Here is a 13655-nt window from a genome sequence, read left to right as displayed (position 1 = left end):
AGTCACCAGAAGTATTATTGTATATATCTATTGCTGGTTTCAGAAATCATGTTGTCTTAATTAAAATGATTAAGATTAAGATGGACCTTTATTAATCCCCGAAGGAGAAATTCCGTTTTCCACTCTGTTTTCTATATATGCAAATGCAGTTGCCAAGTTACATACAGTACAGAGCGGAGAGGCAGCATGTGTATGTGTCCACATAACTGGCTAGCCAGTCTAGTATCTTGTGAACTGGTTCCTCTCCAGTACCAGTCTCAATATTTCTTGGACCGATCGGGAAGTGAACCAGACACCCTTCAATCTAAAGTCCAAGTCCCTACAGACTGAACCACTGTAGGGAACCCTTATTATAATGGACTATTAACCTACAATTATCTCTAAACAATTGATTTGAAGATGCAGAAGAAAGCTTGAGTGTGAACATCAGTTATGCCCTGTCAGGACAAAAGTTAAATCAGACACATTATCGATCAAACCCAAAGCAACCCCACTTACCTATATATCAGGATATCATCTGTAGAGCTGTTGTACTGGATTTGGTACATGCGGACTCCAGGTATGTGGTTCTGCGGTGGCCATCTGATGGTGGCAGAACTGGACGTTAGATCCGACACACTGACCCTCTGCAGGTCGGAACGGGCCTGACCCCCGCTTACGTTGGACTTGATAGATGTGGGGATGTCTGACGGCCCTGGGTCAGGGTCCAATTTAGGGTCAAAGTGTGGCGAGGGGTTGACCACCAACTCAACAGGAGCAGTGGCTTCCCCTGCCGCATTGGATGCTATGCATGTGAACTTTCCAGAATCCTAAAAAAAGTTTGAAGAAAAGAAAAGAAAAGGCCTGAGCTTTATACAGTGTTTGCTTTGATGTGAATTTTAGCCTCTTGTGGCCAAAATGTGTACTACTAAAATGAAGTAAAAAGTGACTCAGAAATATTACTATGACAATTCCTTCTTCATTTTCTTTGATTTTCCTCCTAAATGCCGATACTAATTTAAGCTGCAATTCTAGATGTTGAACTGCAATTTAAGAACCTTCATTTTATTCATACCTAGACACTATAAAGACACAAGTATTGGGACAACTCTTAATCATTGAACTCAGGTGTTTCATTCAGTCCCATTGCCACAGGTGTATAAAATCAAGCACCTAGCCATGCAGTCTGCCTTTACAAACATTTGTGAAAGAATGGGTCGTCTAAATAGTTCACTGAATTCAAACATGGTACTGTAATAGGATCCCAGTGTTGCAACAAGTCAGTTTGTAACATTTCTTCTCTCCTAGATATTCTACAATCAACTGTAAGTGGTATTATTGCAAAGTGGAAACGTTTATGAACCACAGCAACTCAGCCACGACGTGTCAGACCACGTAAAGTTACAGAGCGGGGTCGCCAAGTGCTGTGGTGCACAGTGCGTAAAAGTGGCTCAATAACTGCAGATTTCCAAACCAGCTCTGCATTAATATCAGAACCAAAACTGTGCAGGGAGCTTCATGGCCGAGCTGCTGCATGCAAGCCTTACATCACCAAGCACAATGCCAAGCGTTGGATGGAGTGGTGTAAAGCAATCCACCTCTGGACTCTGGAGCAGTGGAATCGTGTTCTGTGGAGTGACCAATCATGCTTCTCTATCTGGCAGTCCGATGGACGAGTCTGGGTCTGGCGAATACCAGGAGAACGTTACCTGCCTGACTGCATTGTGCGAACTGTAAAGTGTGGTGGAGGAGGGATAATGCTATGGGATGTTTTTCTGGGGTTGGCCTCGGCCCCTTAGTTCCAGTGAAGGGGATTCTTAATGCTTCATCTTACCAAGTCATTCTGGTCCATTCTATGCTTTCAACTTTGTGGAAAGAGTATGGGGAAGGCTCTTTTCTGTTCCAGCATGATTGCGCCCCAGTGCACAAAGCAAGGTCCACAAAGGCATGGTTGGACAAGTTTAGTGTGGAAGAACTGGACTGGCCCACGCAGAGCCCTGACCTCAACCCCACTGAACACTTTTGGGATGAAGTAGAACGGAGATTGCGAGCCAGGCCCTCTCGTCCAGCAGCAGAGTTTTACCTCACACATCTCTTCTAAATGAAGGGGATGTCATAAAAGCTCCTGTAGGTGTAATGTGTAGGTGTCCCAATATGTTTGTCTATATAATGTATGTATAGCAGGTGTTATGTAACTATGGATGATCTTAACAGCACAGCACAAAGTAACATGTTGACTCGGAATCCAACCCATACTAGTGTTAGAATACATAGCAGTGTCCAGGAAGGGGATATATGGTGCCTTGCTAAAGACTTCTTTAGCAGAGCCCAGGAGGCAAAATGGTTGGTCTCCAGGTACCAGTCTGTACTTGAACCGGCAAACCTCTGGAACCAAGCCGAATCCCTACATTCAGAGCTACTCCCCTCCCAAATGGAAAATCAATTCCATGTCTCCTATTTCTGGCTATTATTCATTTTAGTTTTATGTCATTAAAGATTATTCATAAAAATAATAACAAAGTCAACGATTCCTTAATAATCTGGAAACATGCGTACACTCACCAAACAATGTTTTTCTAAACTCTCAAAAAGCATTCAAGGCAACATTAGTTGTTTTCAAATGTTATTCATTAAAATAATAGCTGACTAATCAAAGACTTTACACACTAAAAAGTACAAAGTTACAGTACACAGTTGATAATTGCGAGCTGCAAAATTTGTTTTGGTATCCATACAGCTAAACAGCAATGCATAGAATATTTTTTAGAATAAATCAGCATACAACACAAATATACGTATTCCATGTGAATGATAGTATGCGTCTACCTTCACTGAGGCTTTGAGGATGTCCAGTGAGCCATTCTCATAGCAGATAGTTCTGGACGTGTTGCCTATTAGCTTTCCATCAGGACTGACCCAGTGTGTTGAAGGCTCAGGATCACCGATGGACTTACAGCGCAGGCTGACCTCTTGACCCTCCATCACAAACATCTTGGAGGTGTGACGAGTAATCATTGGTGGTTCACAAACAAACTCCTCCTGTTAAGGGCAATACAAAAACATGCCATTTATTAATTGATACACAAGATTAAAGCCTGCGAAATGCATTAAGATAAGATAAGATCAACTTTAATTGATCCCTGTAGGGAAATTCAGGTGTTTCAGCAGCAACCAGAAATAGATAGAAACACAGCACAGGACAACAGCATCAGTCTGTCCAGTTCCATTTATTGTTAATAATTATTAACTTATAGTTCACCACCATACCTCCTTCTCATCAATTGTAATGGAAGTCAGGGACCCTTTCCTGCTCCGCCGTCTGCCGATGTTGAGCTGGAGGTGATTGATGTAACATCAATCTACAAAGTTTTCTACCAGAGCCCTGTTCAGTATAGTCTTTCAGGTGTGTCTAAGCTCTGTGGAGCATGTAGAGTGCCTTGCAAAAGTTTTCACCCAGATTTTCAATAGGAATCTATGTAATAAAAAAATATGAAAAGTGGTGTGTGCAGATGTATTCTCTCTTTTTGCTATAAAGCTCTGACATTCAGAGTCAAATAATTGGTTAAATAAAGTATAGCTGTGTGCAATCTAATTGTCACTTTATCTCTGATATCAACTTTTTGTCATCGTGGAAAATGCTGTCTGACGCAAACACAAAACCTCTCATCATCCTGAGAAAACCCTCCACACAGTGAAGCCTGGTGGGGGCAGCATCATGTTGTGGGGATGTTTTTTCATGGGGGACTGGGACACTAGTCAGATTTTAATGATTTATGAATAAAACTAAACACAGTGTACATATGTATTTTTACCCTTTAACCCTGAAAATTAAAAAAAATATATTTCTTGTTCTCAAAGTTGGTGAAAGTGTCCTTTGTGTTCTGGATCAGCGTTCAGCATACACAGGGCTTCAAGGCCCTAAACATTACTGGTCTTTTAGTCCAGCATATGTTTGTTCCCTACAGAACAGAATCAAATCAGCAACTTTTTTCAAAAACGCAGCAGTGACAAAAAAAAAACGCAATCCTTGTCATGTGAAGAGGAACAACCAATCACAGTATCCATATATATTCCTTTTTTCTGTCAATGCTAATGTTCAGTAAATGGAAAAGTTTATTTCAGTGCAGGGCTAACATTCCCATGAACTTAAGTTGTGTGCAGTGTTTTCACCTAGCATGCACAAAGAGAAATGAAGGAACATTTAACATCTGTAATGAACTGTATTGCGTGTCAGCTGGTACACAGATTTCCTGTGCCTCTGGACTACTATCTATTGACTTGGATGTAAAAAAATAGCCGCTTGATCGGTGCTGCCACCTTCTGTTCATACACTCCGCGGCATGGAATCCAATAGGCCAACCATTCAGAGACTAAGAGCCACATTTTTTACTGTGTTACCGCAAAGAGCCACATGGGCAAACATGAACATCACCCCATCCCTTCCTCTCTCCCACACACAGACCTCTGCTCAGCCAGATTTATTGTAAAGGTCACACACCAACATAATAATGACAGAAATTGCCTCCTACAGTACTAAGACCACAGGCCAGTCATTTTCAACAATGAACATTGTGTGCACTGTCTCACACACACAAACTCTTAGTTAAACCAAGTCCACAAACAAAAATATAATAATTTACAATAGCGTTTTTCTTTTACCATGCATGTTGCTTAATGGGACTTCTGCATTCCTTGCCTTGAACAATCCTCTTCAAATCTGGCTTATATTCCGTTGTTGCCACTCGAAGCAATTCTTTCACATAGGTGTCAGTCAGAACAGATCGATGCTTTGATTTCACGTGTTTCAGGGTAGAAAACACAGACTCGCAGACGTATGTTGACCCAAACATTGACAGTATCTTAAGCGCAGCCCGTTTGACATTGGGGTATTTTTCCATTGGCACACTCTCCAGAACTCAATGGTCCCTTCCCTTAAAGCAGGTTTCAGTTGGTCCTCCTCACAAACATCGATCATCTCCAACTCAGACGCAGCCTCATCTGTGACTAGCGGGGCTTTCAAACAGTCCGTCTCCGCATTAAATTGGTCGACGAGGAACGTAATCTGTGGCCTTTTCAATTGTAGATCACGGAACCGGGTCACAAAGCTTTCGTAAAAGTTTTCAACCAGTATTGTATATCTGGCTCTTTGCTTATTCAGGGTGGCGCTGCTGACTTGTCAGCTGGCTTTTAGCAGAGTGGGAAAATGCGTTAAATCTCCCTTTTGAATATGCGCCTTGAACAGTTTGTTTGTTGAGAAACGCAAACACACTTTGCACCAGGTCCGGCAGCATTTTTAACTTACCCTGCAGGGTCAGATTCAGTCTGTCTAAGTGACACAGCATGTCGACCAAAAAGGCCAGATCCATAATCCACTCGAGGTCCGAGAGCTCGGGATAGTCCTTGTTCTTCTCTTCCATGAAGTTTCACGGCATCTAAAAGCTCAAAGAAGCGAGAGAGTACCTGGCCTTTTGATAGCCACCTCACAGTGCAGTGCAGCGGCAGGTCACCTGGAAGCCCTGTGTCTAGCTCAGGGATGAGAATCTTGAATTGCCTGTGGTTGAGCGCATGTGTGTGGATGTAGTTGACAATTTCCATTACAGGCTTCATGACGTTGTCTAAATTCAATGATTTAGACACTAATTGCTCCCTGTGGATGATGCAGTGGAAATTCCAAAACTCGGGAAATGTTTGGTCAGCTTTGCACAGCCCCACAAGCCCGTTCACAGATCCGATCATGGCTGGCGCTCCATCCGTGGCTATTGCAGTTAGTTTTGGTATAGGCAGATTTGCTTTCGCAAATGCAGCCATCATTGTTTCTTTCACATCTATGCTACGGGTTCTGTCTTTTAATGGTACAATATCAAGGAGTTCGTCTTTGATCACACAATCGTTTGACACAGACCATGCAAATATTGCCAACTGAGGCTTGTCTTGTATCTCAGAAGTCTCATCCAATGCAACACTAAAATACTCACATGCTTGAAGGTCATAGTGCAACTGTGATTCAATAGCCGTGTTAATGTCCGATATTATGTGTTCAACAGTGTGGCGGGACAGTTGGACGTCTGATACCATTCGTTTTAGTTTGTCGTTTTCAGGAGACAAGATTTCAACAACGTCACTGAGGCATTTTTTAACAAACTCCCCTTCATTGTATGGCTTTTTAGCCCGTGCAATGTTTCCAAGCCAGTTGATACGATGCAAGCATTAGGGTCTCTGAGTGCTTCGTACATTTTTTGAAAAACTGTATCTGCTTTTCTGCCTGACATTTCAAAGTGACCAACTTGTGCTTGCGAAGTTCAGTTTCTTTTGGAAATTCCTGGTCGATGTTAGCAAGGAGTGAGCTGAAGTGGCGCTGAAGATTTGAAGCTTTGAAATGCGCTAATGACGCCTGCCATATAAGGCAGAATGGCTTGCCATTACGTTCAACAAAAAAAATATAAGCTCTCCCACTCTGTTAAAAAACGTCCTCTGTTCATCTTCATATTTTCGCTTTGCTGTGCATTTTTTCCCTGCCATTTTGAGAGCGAACTTGACACTAATTGTTTACTCAAATGATCTTGCCCCTACTGGTAAACTGCGATTTCATCTCACGCATATGCGCGTTTGACGAAAATACCGTATTGAACTCAAGCGAAGCGAACACGCACATTAAAAAAACACAAACACAAACTTTGATATGAACGTAAGAGCTGCATGAAACCAGGCAAAGAGCCGCATGCGGCTTGGCCAGGCCTGCAATAGGCCATCTAGCATACTGTCTGAATCCCATATACTGTAAAATCAGTTACTGACTCCTGCTTTACCAATTTTGTCTAGAGGATGTTTATTGACAGAGTTGCACTCTGGTACTTCAACAAATAGCAATTCTGCAATATCACTATTTATTCTTTTTATTTTCAGTATCGCCAATTCGTCGAGGTAATGATGAAATCTTTCAAGACAAGTTGCCTGGCACTAATTGTATTCTAGTCCTTAGTCCCTTGCTTTTTTTAGATCTGGACTTTGTTGTGTAGTGTCCTTAAGTTTGTACTCTATTGAAAACAGTAGCTGTTATTTACAGCGTACTTCTGGATGTTGGGTCCAACTGCCCTAAGTCAATATATTGATGCATTGACTTCAACAAACCTCTCTAATTGTCCAGAAGTATTTGCCAGCCAAGTCCTTAGGTGAAGCACACGTCTCTAGATCATCTTCTCTGGTCAGTCTGCGAAGCCATACCAGCTCACAGTTACAGTGCAGAGGGTTCCCACCAAAACTCAACACCAGCGCCGTGAGAGGAGAACCCTTCATCTTAGCATACACTGGGATCCGCAAGAACAACGGGTCCGGAGGAATCTTCTTCAGCTTGTTGGATGTCATGTCCAGTCTGGTGATAAAGACAGAGACACAGGAAGAGGGTAAAGGCTTAACTTTAATATTATTTTGAGGTATGTAGTGAATCGTAAAAGGAGTGATCCGTTTGTGGATTGATGTAAAAGAGAGAATTTGCAGTTTTGTTGAAATCCAACACCCTATATAATATGATTAGGCTTTTGGAAGTTTTGTAAAATATGATGCAGCATTTGTTATATTGTTCCTTCAGTAATTATACCTAGTGTGCAACTATGTAACAGTGGTTGATTGTAACTATATTTATGTGAGGCTCCTCCCCAGCTCCTAGCGATGTTCTGTGTTTATCAAGCACATTTCAACAATATGAGCATGTATAATTTATACAACTGTTACGGCCTACGTCTCTCAACGAAGGGTCTCTTTTTGTTTAATTTTATTTATCGTAATTTTCATTCAGGCTTACAATGTTTGAGCATTGGATTTTGTTCAGGTCACATGCGGTCTTACTCAGTTTTCAGTTAAGTGTTTGATATGTTCTATATTATTGTTGCCAAGGATAAGAATACACATTGTGTCTACCATCCTTCGGTGAAATCCTCAGCCACTCGCCCCGCCCCCTTACTGTGTATCTGTCACTGACGCTGTAGCGCATGCGCTGATCTGATACTTCTTAACCTGGGAGCAGTTTCAAGTTTCAAAGTTTCAAGGTTTCAAGGTTTTATTGGTCATATGCACAGCATATACAACGTATATGTTGGCAATGAAAATCTTATATCCCATGCTCCTCCAACAACTCAACATACATGGTGCAAATAAGATAAATAAAATAGTGCAAAAAGAGAGAAGAATATTTACAATAACAACAATAAAGATTTAAGGATGTGAAATACGGTATATACATATGTGGAATACATTGAAAGTATTTAAAATAGACTGTACGATAATTTAAATACTTTACACTGTTGAATGAGGAGGTATGGACAGATGCATATATTACGTATTAACAGATGTATATGGCAGATATGTATCATATATAGATATGTGTACTATAAACAGATATGTATGGCAGATGTGTATAATATATATATATATATATATATATATATATATATATATATATATATATATATATGTATGTGTGTACTATAAACAGATGTGAGTAGACATTCACAGAGCTCAGGAGTTCAGCAGTCTTATAGCCTGTGGTATAAAACTGTCTCTGAGTCTGGTGGTCTTGGTCCGGATGCTGCGGTACCGTCTGCCAGACGGCAGCAGACAGAACAGATTGTTGCTAGGGTGATGGGGGTCCTTTAATATCCTACCGGCCTTCTTCCTACACCGCTGGGTGTAAAGGTCCTCCATGGATGGCAGCTCCGTCCAGGTGATGTGCTGAGCAGTTTTCACCACCCTCTGTAGAGTCTTACGGTTGAGGGCGGTGCAACTGCCATACCAGGCGGTGATGCAGCCAGTCAGCATACTCTCGATGGTGCACCCGTAGAAGTTGCAGAGTATCCTGGAGTCCATGTTGAACTTCCGCAGCCTGCGGAGGAAGAAGAGCCGCTGTCGAGCCGTCTTGGATATGACCCTGGTGTGATGTGTCCATGTCAGGTCCTCACTGATGTTTACCCCGAGGAACCTGAAGCTGCTGACTCTCTCCACAAGAGTCCCGTCGATGGCGATGGGTGTGTGTGCCTCTCTCTGCCTCTTCCTGTAATCCACTATCAGCTCCTTTGTTTTGCTGACGTTGAAATGGAGGTTGTTGTCCTGGCACCAAGATGTCAGGGCTCTGACCTCCTCTCTGTACGCCGTCTGTGATCAGGCCGATGACGGTTGTGTCGTCAGCAGACTTGATGATGGTGTTGGAGCTGTGTGTGGCCACGCAGTCGTGCGTGAACTGGGAGTAGAGGAGAGGGTTGAGCACACAACCCTGAGGGGCTCCGGTGTTGAGGGTCAAAGTGGAGGATGTGATGTTCCCCATCCGCACTGCCTGGGATCTGCCCGTTAGGAAGCTCAGGATCCAGTCCCAGAGGGCGCTGTTGAGCCCAAGGTCCCTGAGCTTAATGATGAGTTTGGAAGGCACAATGGTGTTGAATGCTGAACTGTAGTCAATGAACAGCATTCTCACATAAGTGTTCCTCTGGTCCAGGTGGGAGAGGGCAGTGTGGAGGGTGAGGGAGATGGCATCATCCGTGGACCTGTTTGCCCTGTAGGTAAACTGCAGAGGGTCCAGTGAGTCAGGGAGGGAGGAGGTGATAAAAGTTTTGACTAACCGCTCAAAGCACTTCATGATGATGGAGGTGAGTGCAACTGGAAGGTAGTCATTGAAGCAGATGGGTTTTATCTTTTTGGGGACAGGGACAATGATGGACTCTTTAAAACATGTGGGGACTACAGACTGGAGCAGTGACCTATTGAAAATGAACACATATGCCAGCTGAACTGCACACACCTTAAGAGCACGGCCAGGGATGCCATCAGGTCCAGGAGCCCTGTGTGTGTTGATCCTTTTCAGAGATCTACACACATCTGCACTGGTTAAAACCAGTGAGGAGGGATCCTGGGCCTTCTGTGCCTCCACAACCGGGGCCCTCTCAAAGCGTGCATAAAATGTGTTCAGTTCATCTGGGAGAGATGCAGCCAATTCCTCAGCACCACTCGTTGTCCTTTTGTAGTCTGTTATTGTTTTTAGTCCAGACCACATGTTTCTGGCGTTGGAGCCCTTGTAGTTGACTCCACCTTGTCCCTGTATTGTCTTTTCACACTAGCTCTCCAGAGTGCATATCTGGAATTCCTGTACTCATCCAAATCACCGCCGCTGTGCGCAATGGCCCGTGCTTTAAGTTTAGCTCGGACCTCGCCGTTTATCCAGGGCTTCTCATTTGGGAATGTCCGTACAGTAAATCCGTGGCACGACGTCATCGGTGCATTTGCCGATGTAGCAAATGACCGCGTCAGTGTGTGTGTTTATGTCGTCCTCCTCAAACACACACCACTCCGTGATGCCAAAGCAGTGGCGGAGCGCAGAGTCAGACGGCTCGGACCAACGCTGCACTGTCCTCGTCACAGGTCGGTCCCTCTTCAGTCTCTGCGGGTAAACGGGGAGCAGGGGAGATATGTGGTCTGACTTGCCGAAGGGGGGGCGGGGGAGGGCTTTATATCCATGCCGGAAATGAGTGTAAACATGGTCCAGTGTATTTCCACCGTGCGTGGGGCAGCTGACGTGCTGATAGTATTTCGGCAGGACGTTTAACAGCGGAGTGAAGAAATTAAATTCAAGGGAATCACGCCTTTCCGAGAACCAGCACCTTATCGTGGTGGAGAGGTTTGTGTGCCCCGATGAACCTGGGGGCTGTGTTGTCTGGAACCTTATGTTCCTGGTATGGTCTCCCATGGCAAATTGGTCTCAGGTAAGGGGCCAGACTAAGATTGGTTCAAAAAGAAGCCCGGGGTCCCCTTCTTGAGCCAGGCCCAGAAGGAGGACTCGTCAGCGAGCGTCTGGTGGCATGGCTTGCCATGGAGCCCGGCCGGGCACAGCCCGAAAAAGCAACATGGGCAACACCTCCGCTTCTTCGTCCCGCGGGCCCACCACCTACGGGAAACAACAATGGGGTCGGGTGCGCTGCCAGAAGGGTGGCAGTGAAGGCAGAGGGTCTCTTTTGTTTCAATTAATGTATCATATCTGAACTACAAAGTGGAAAAAATCTGTTTATTAATTCATGAAAAACCTTTTTTATGATATCCAATTCATTATTATAATGAACACAATAAAATTAAAAGAGACACAGGAACAGCTCTTTCTTTTGTCATTTTTAAGAATGGCTTTAATTTTTTTTAAATGACTTCTTATTTCATTAAATTGGGTCTACAACAAATGATGCAAATGTGAACTAACAGAGGCATCAGGTGGGGGGGTGTTTGTGTTTATGAATGAAACGGGAACAGAGCTGGCTGCTGTCAGACGATCCAGCTGTACCGGCGTCATCACAAACGTTGCTTCAAGTGATGCTCCGAGGAAAGGAAGTCCCTCTTAAAGCTAATTTCCTTGCTTGAGTAAGTGTGGTTTCCTTGCGTCTCTCTGTGCATACCTGGTGGGAGGGACTAATACGCAAGGAAAAGACGCAAGTGAGGGACGCAGGGATGCAAGTTAAGAGAAGTGAGAAGTACCCTCTGTCTCCCGTTAACTTGTCTCTTCTTCTTGTGTTTATCTCACTGTATCGCTCACTCGTCTCTTTCGACCCATGTTGGCGCCGGCTAAAATGGAATTGCCCCGTCAAAATGAAAATCCCTTATTAATGTATTGATTATAGGTCCGACCGCGGTTCGCCTGTTAGTTAACTATGTTGTAGGGCCATATCTATCCAAAACTTGTCTGTGAAGTGTTTTGCTCATAATACCAAACAGATCACCCATTGTAGCATGCCTCATCCCCCTCTATTTCAGCTCTGTTCCTGAAGAGCTGATTCTAAATTTGAGCAAACATGAAGCTGGCGACGCCCCTTTGGATAATCATGCAGCTCTCTCTCCTCTGTGAACGTTTTGTACCAGGAGAAAATACTCAGCTAAACGTTGCTGTGATTAAATGCCATATTAGGTTCAAAACCACATCAGCATTATTTCTGAAACACTTATATGTATTATATATACAACAACTCTTAAGTCCCTCCTGCAGACATCCTGCTGAACACACAGACACACAGAGGTGCTGCAGAGGGGATTCAGCTCGCCGACTGTATATTTCGGACGATACGTTGGGACATGTCATGCGGTTGGGATGTTGCCAGCCTTCAATGTAAAGCCAGCCCACATTTCGGTTATGACGTCATAACCAAAGCAAATTTGGATCAGCTCGTTTGTACCCCCGTTTTTAGAGATGAGCGTAGTAAGGAGGGTTGTATTTTCTGACACTTTGTGAGTCTACTTACACCCCAGGGACACATATTTATGTATAAAAGAGATCAAAATTACATTCAGCTGCTGTTTGTTTACACACACCTATACACACATACATTACTGATTACTTACCTTTACATTTGTATTAGATTTGTTTAGTTATTATGTATTATTATATTACAAATAAATTGAACAATAGGACAAAATAAGAGAAAGTAGTACAAATAAAAAGATTAATTCGCTGAGACTGCATTACACAGTGGATATTCTGTAAAACTTAGTTTATGGAGGTTATACACATATGTCTAGCTAAAACACAGCTAAATGTTATATCATAGGCATTGATGAATGCTTTCTGCACTTTAACATCTCGAAAGAAAGTCTATACAAAGTTGAACAAAAAAGCATTTGGATCTGAATATTGAATTCAATATATTTCTGTACAACTAGAGCTTGAGTTGACGCTTGGTATTTTCCCAAGATGGCGGCTGATGCTGTAAAGTCTGATCATAAGACCCTGACCTGGCTAGTTTATGCAGGTTGGAGAAGATTCCCTCTGGGACGCTCTCTATGAGGTTATGGTCGAGGCTGAGGGTGTTGACGCTGACCAGCAAGGCGATGGTGTCCCAGGGGATATCCACTAGGTTGTTGTAGCTTAAATCCAAATCCTCCAGAGTCTCCAAGAAGTCCTGCAGGCGGGGACAAAGTTAGAGGTTGTGAGCACAATAAAAGAATCAAGAGCGCTTTTACAATAGCTGGCCGTAATCTCAAGGTCCGAGATTTTGGATACTAATAATTTCACTGCAAATGGATGTTGCTATCGGTGCTCATCTTTGTGAATGGCCTGTTCTTAAAATAGGGATCATTTGCATACAAATGGGCCAATTCTGTATTGAATGTATGAATATTGTTTAATTTAAAAAGCACCAATAACAGTGCATTTCACATTTTGTAGTGAGTTTTAGAATCATACCATTAGTTGAGGTCTTATTTGTGTAGGTTAAGTGAGAAAGAAAAGGATATTAAGCAGTAATTAAAGGTTATATGGATTGAGATAATTAGAATAAAGGAAGATGAAGGAGAGGAAAAATGATCCGGGTCAATGTTGTCGACCCAAAACATTCTCTCTATTTGCCTCCATACAATTATCAGTGCATTGTTACAATGAACAAAACACTTAAGAAAGGGATGGGGGGTAAAAAGAGTTTAAAGGAGAGAAATAAAAGCCTGTTGACCAGCCAAAGTTTTAATGTTGGGGCTGTAAATGCTGTCATAAGTCGCACAATCAAACTATCTGAAATTCACAATGCCTTGATACTCATAACAGTGTATGCTGTATGTCTTACTTTACAAAGATAATCTAAAAGAAGAACAAGAAGAATTTGATTTTTAAAAACTACTTTATTGGTCTTTTTTCACAACAAAGTCAGAAAAAAACAATAAATTCCATT

General features: G+C 42.9%; 1 protein-coding gene across 9 annotated transcripts in view; it reads right to left on the bottom strand.

Moving 5' to 3' along the window:
* Positions 1-494: 494 nt before the first annotated feature.
* The window catches only part of si:cabz01090165.1 (uncharacterized protein LOC100333421 homolog), a 315307-nt gene continuing 302146 nt past the window's right edge, over positions 495-13655 (bottom strand). For all 9 annotated transcript variants that reach the window (XM_063907237.1, XM_063907241.1, XM_063907240.1 and 6 more), the window contains 4 exons: positions 12727-12893; positions 7108-7348; positions 2806-3018; positions 495-809 (listed from right to left, as the gene is read on the bottom strand). In XM_063907237.1, coding sequence (XP_063763307.1) covers positions 495-809; positions 2806-3018; positions 7108-7348; positions 12727-12893 — 936 coding nt within the window. The remainder of the gene's footprint in view (positions 810-2805; positions 3019-7107; positions 7349-12726; positions 12894-13655) is intronic.

Source organism: Eleginops maclovinus, chromosome 18 (genome assembly GCF_036324505.1).
Source record: "Eleginops maclovinus isolate JMC-PN-2008 ecotype Puerto Natales chromosome 18, JC_Emac_rtc_rv5, whole genome shotgun sequence".
Lineage (NCBI taxonomy): Eukaryota > Metazoa > Chordata > Actinopteri > Perciformes > Eleginopidae > Eleginops > Eleginops maclovinus.
This window is presented reverse-complemented; position numbering and strand designations above follow the sequence as displayed.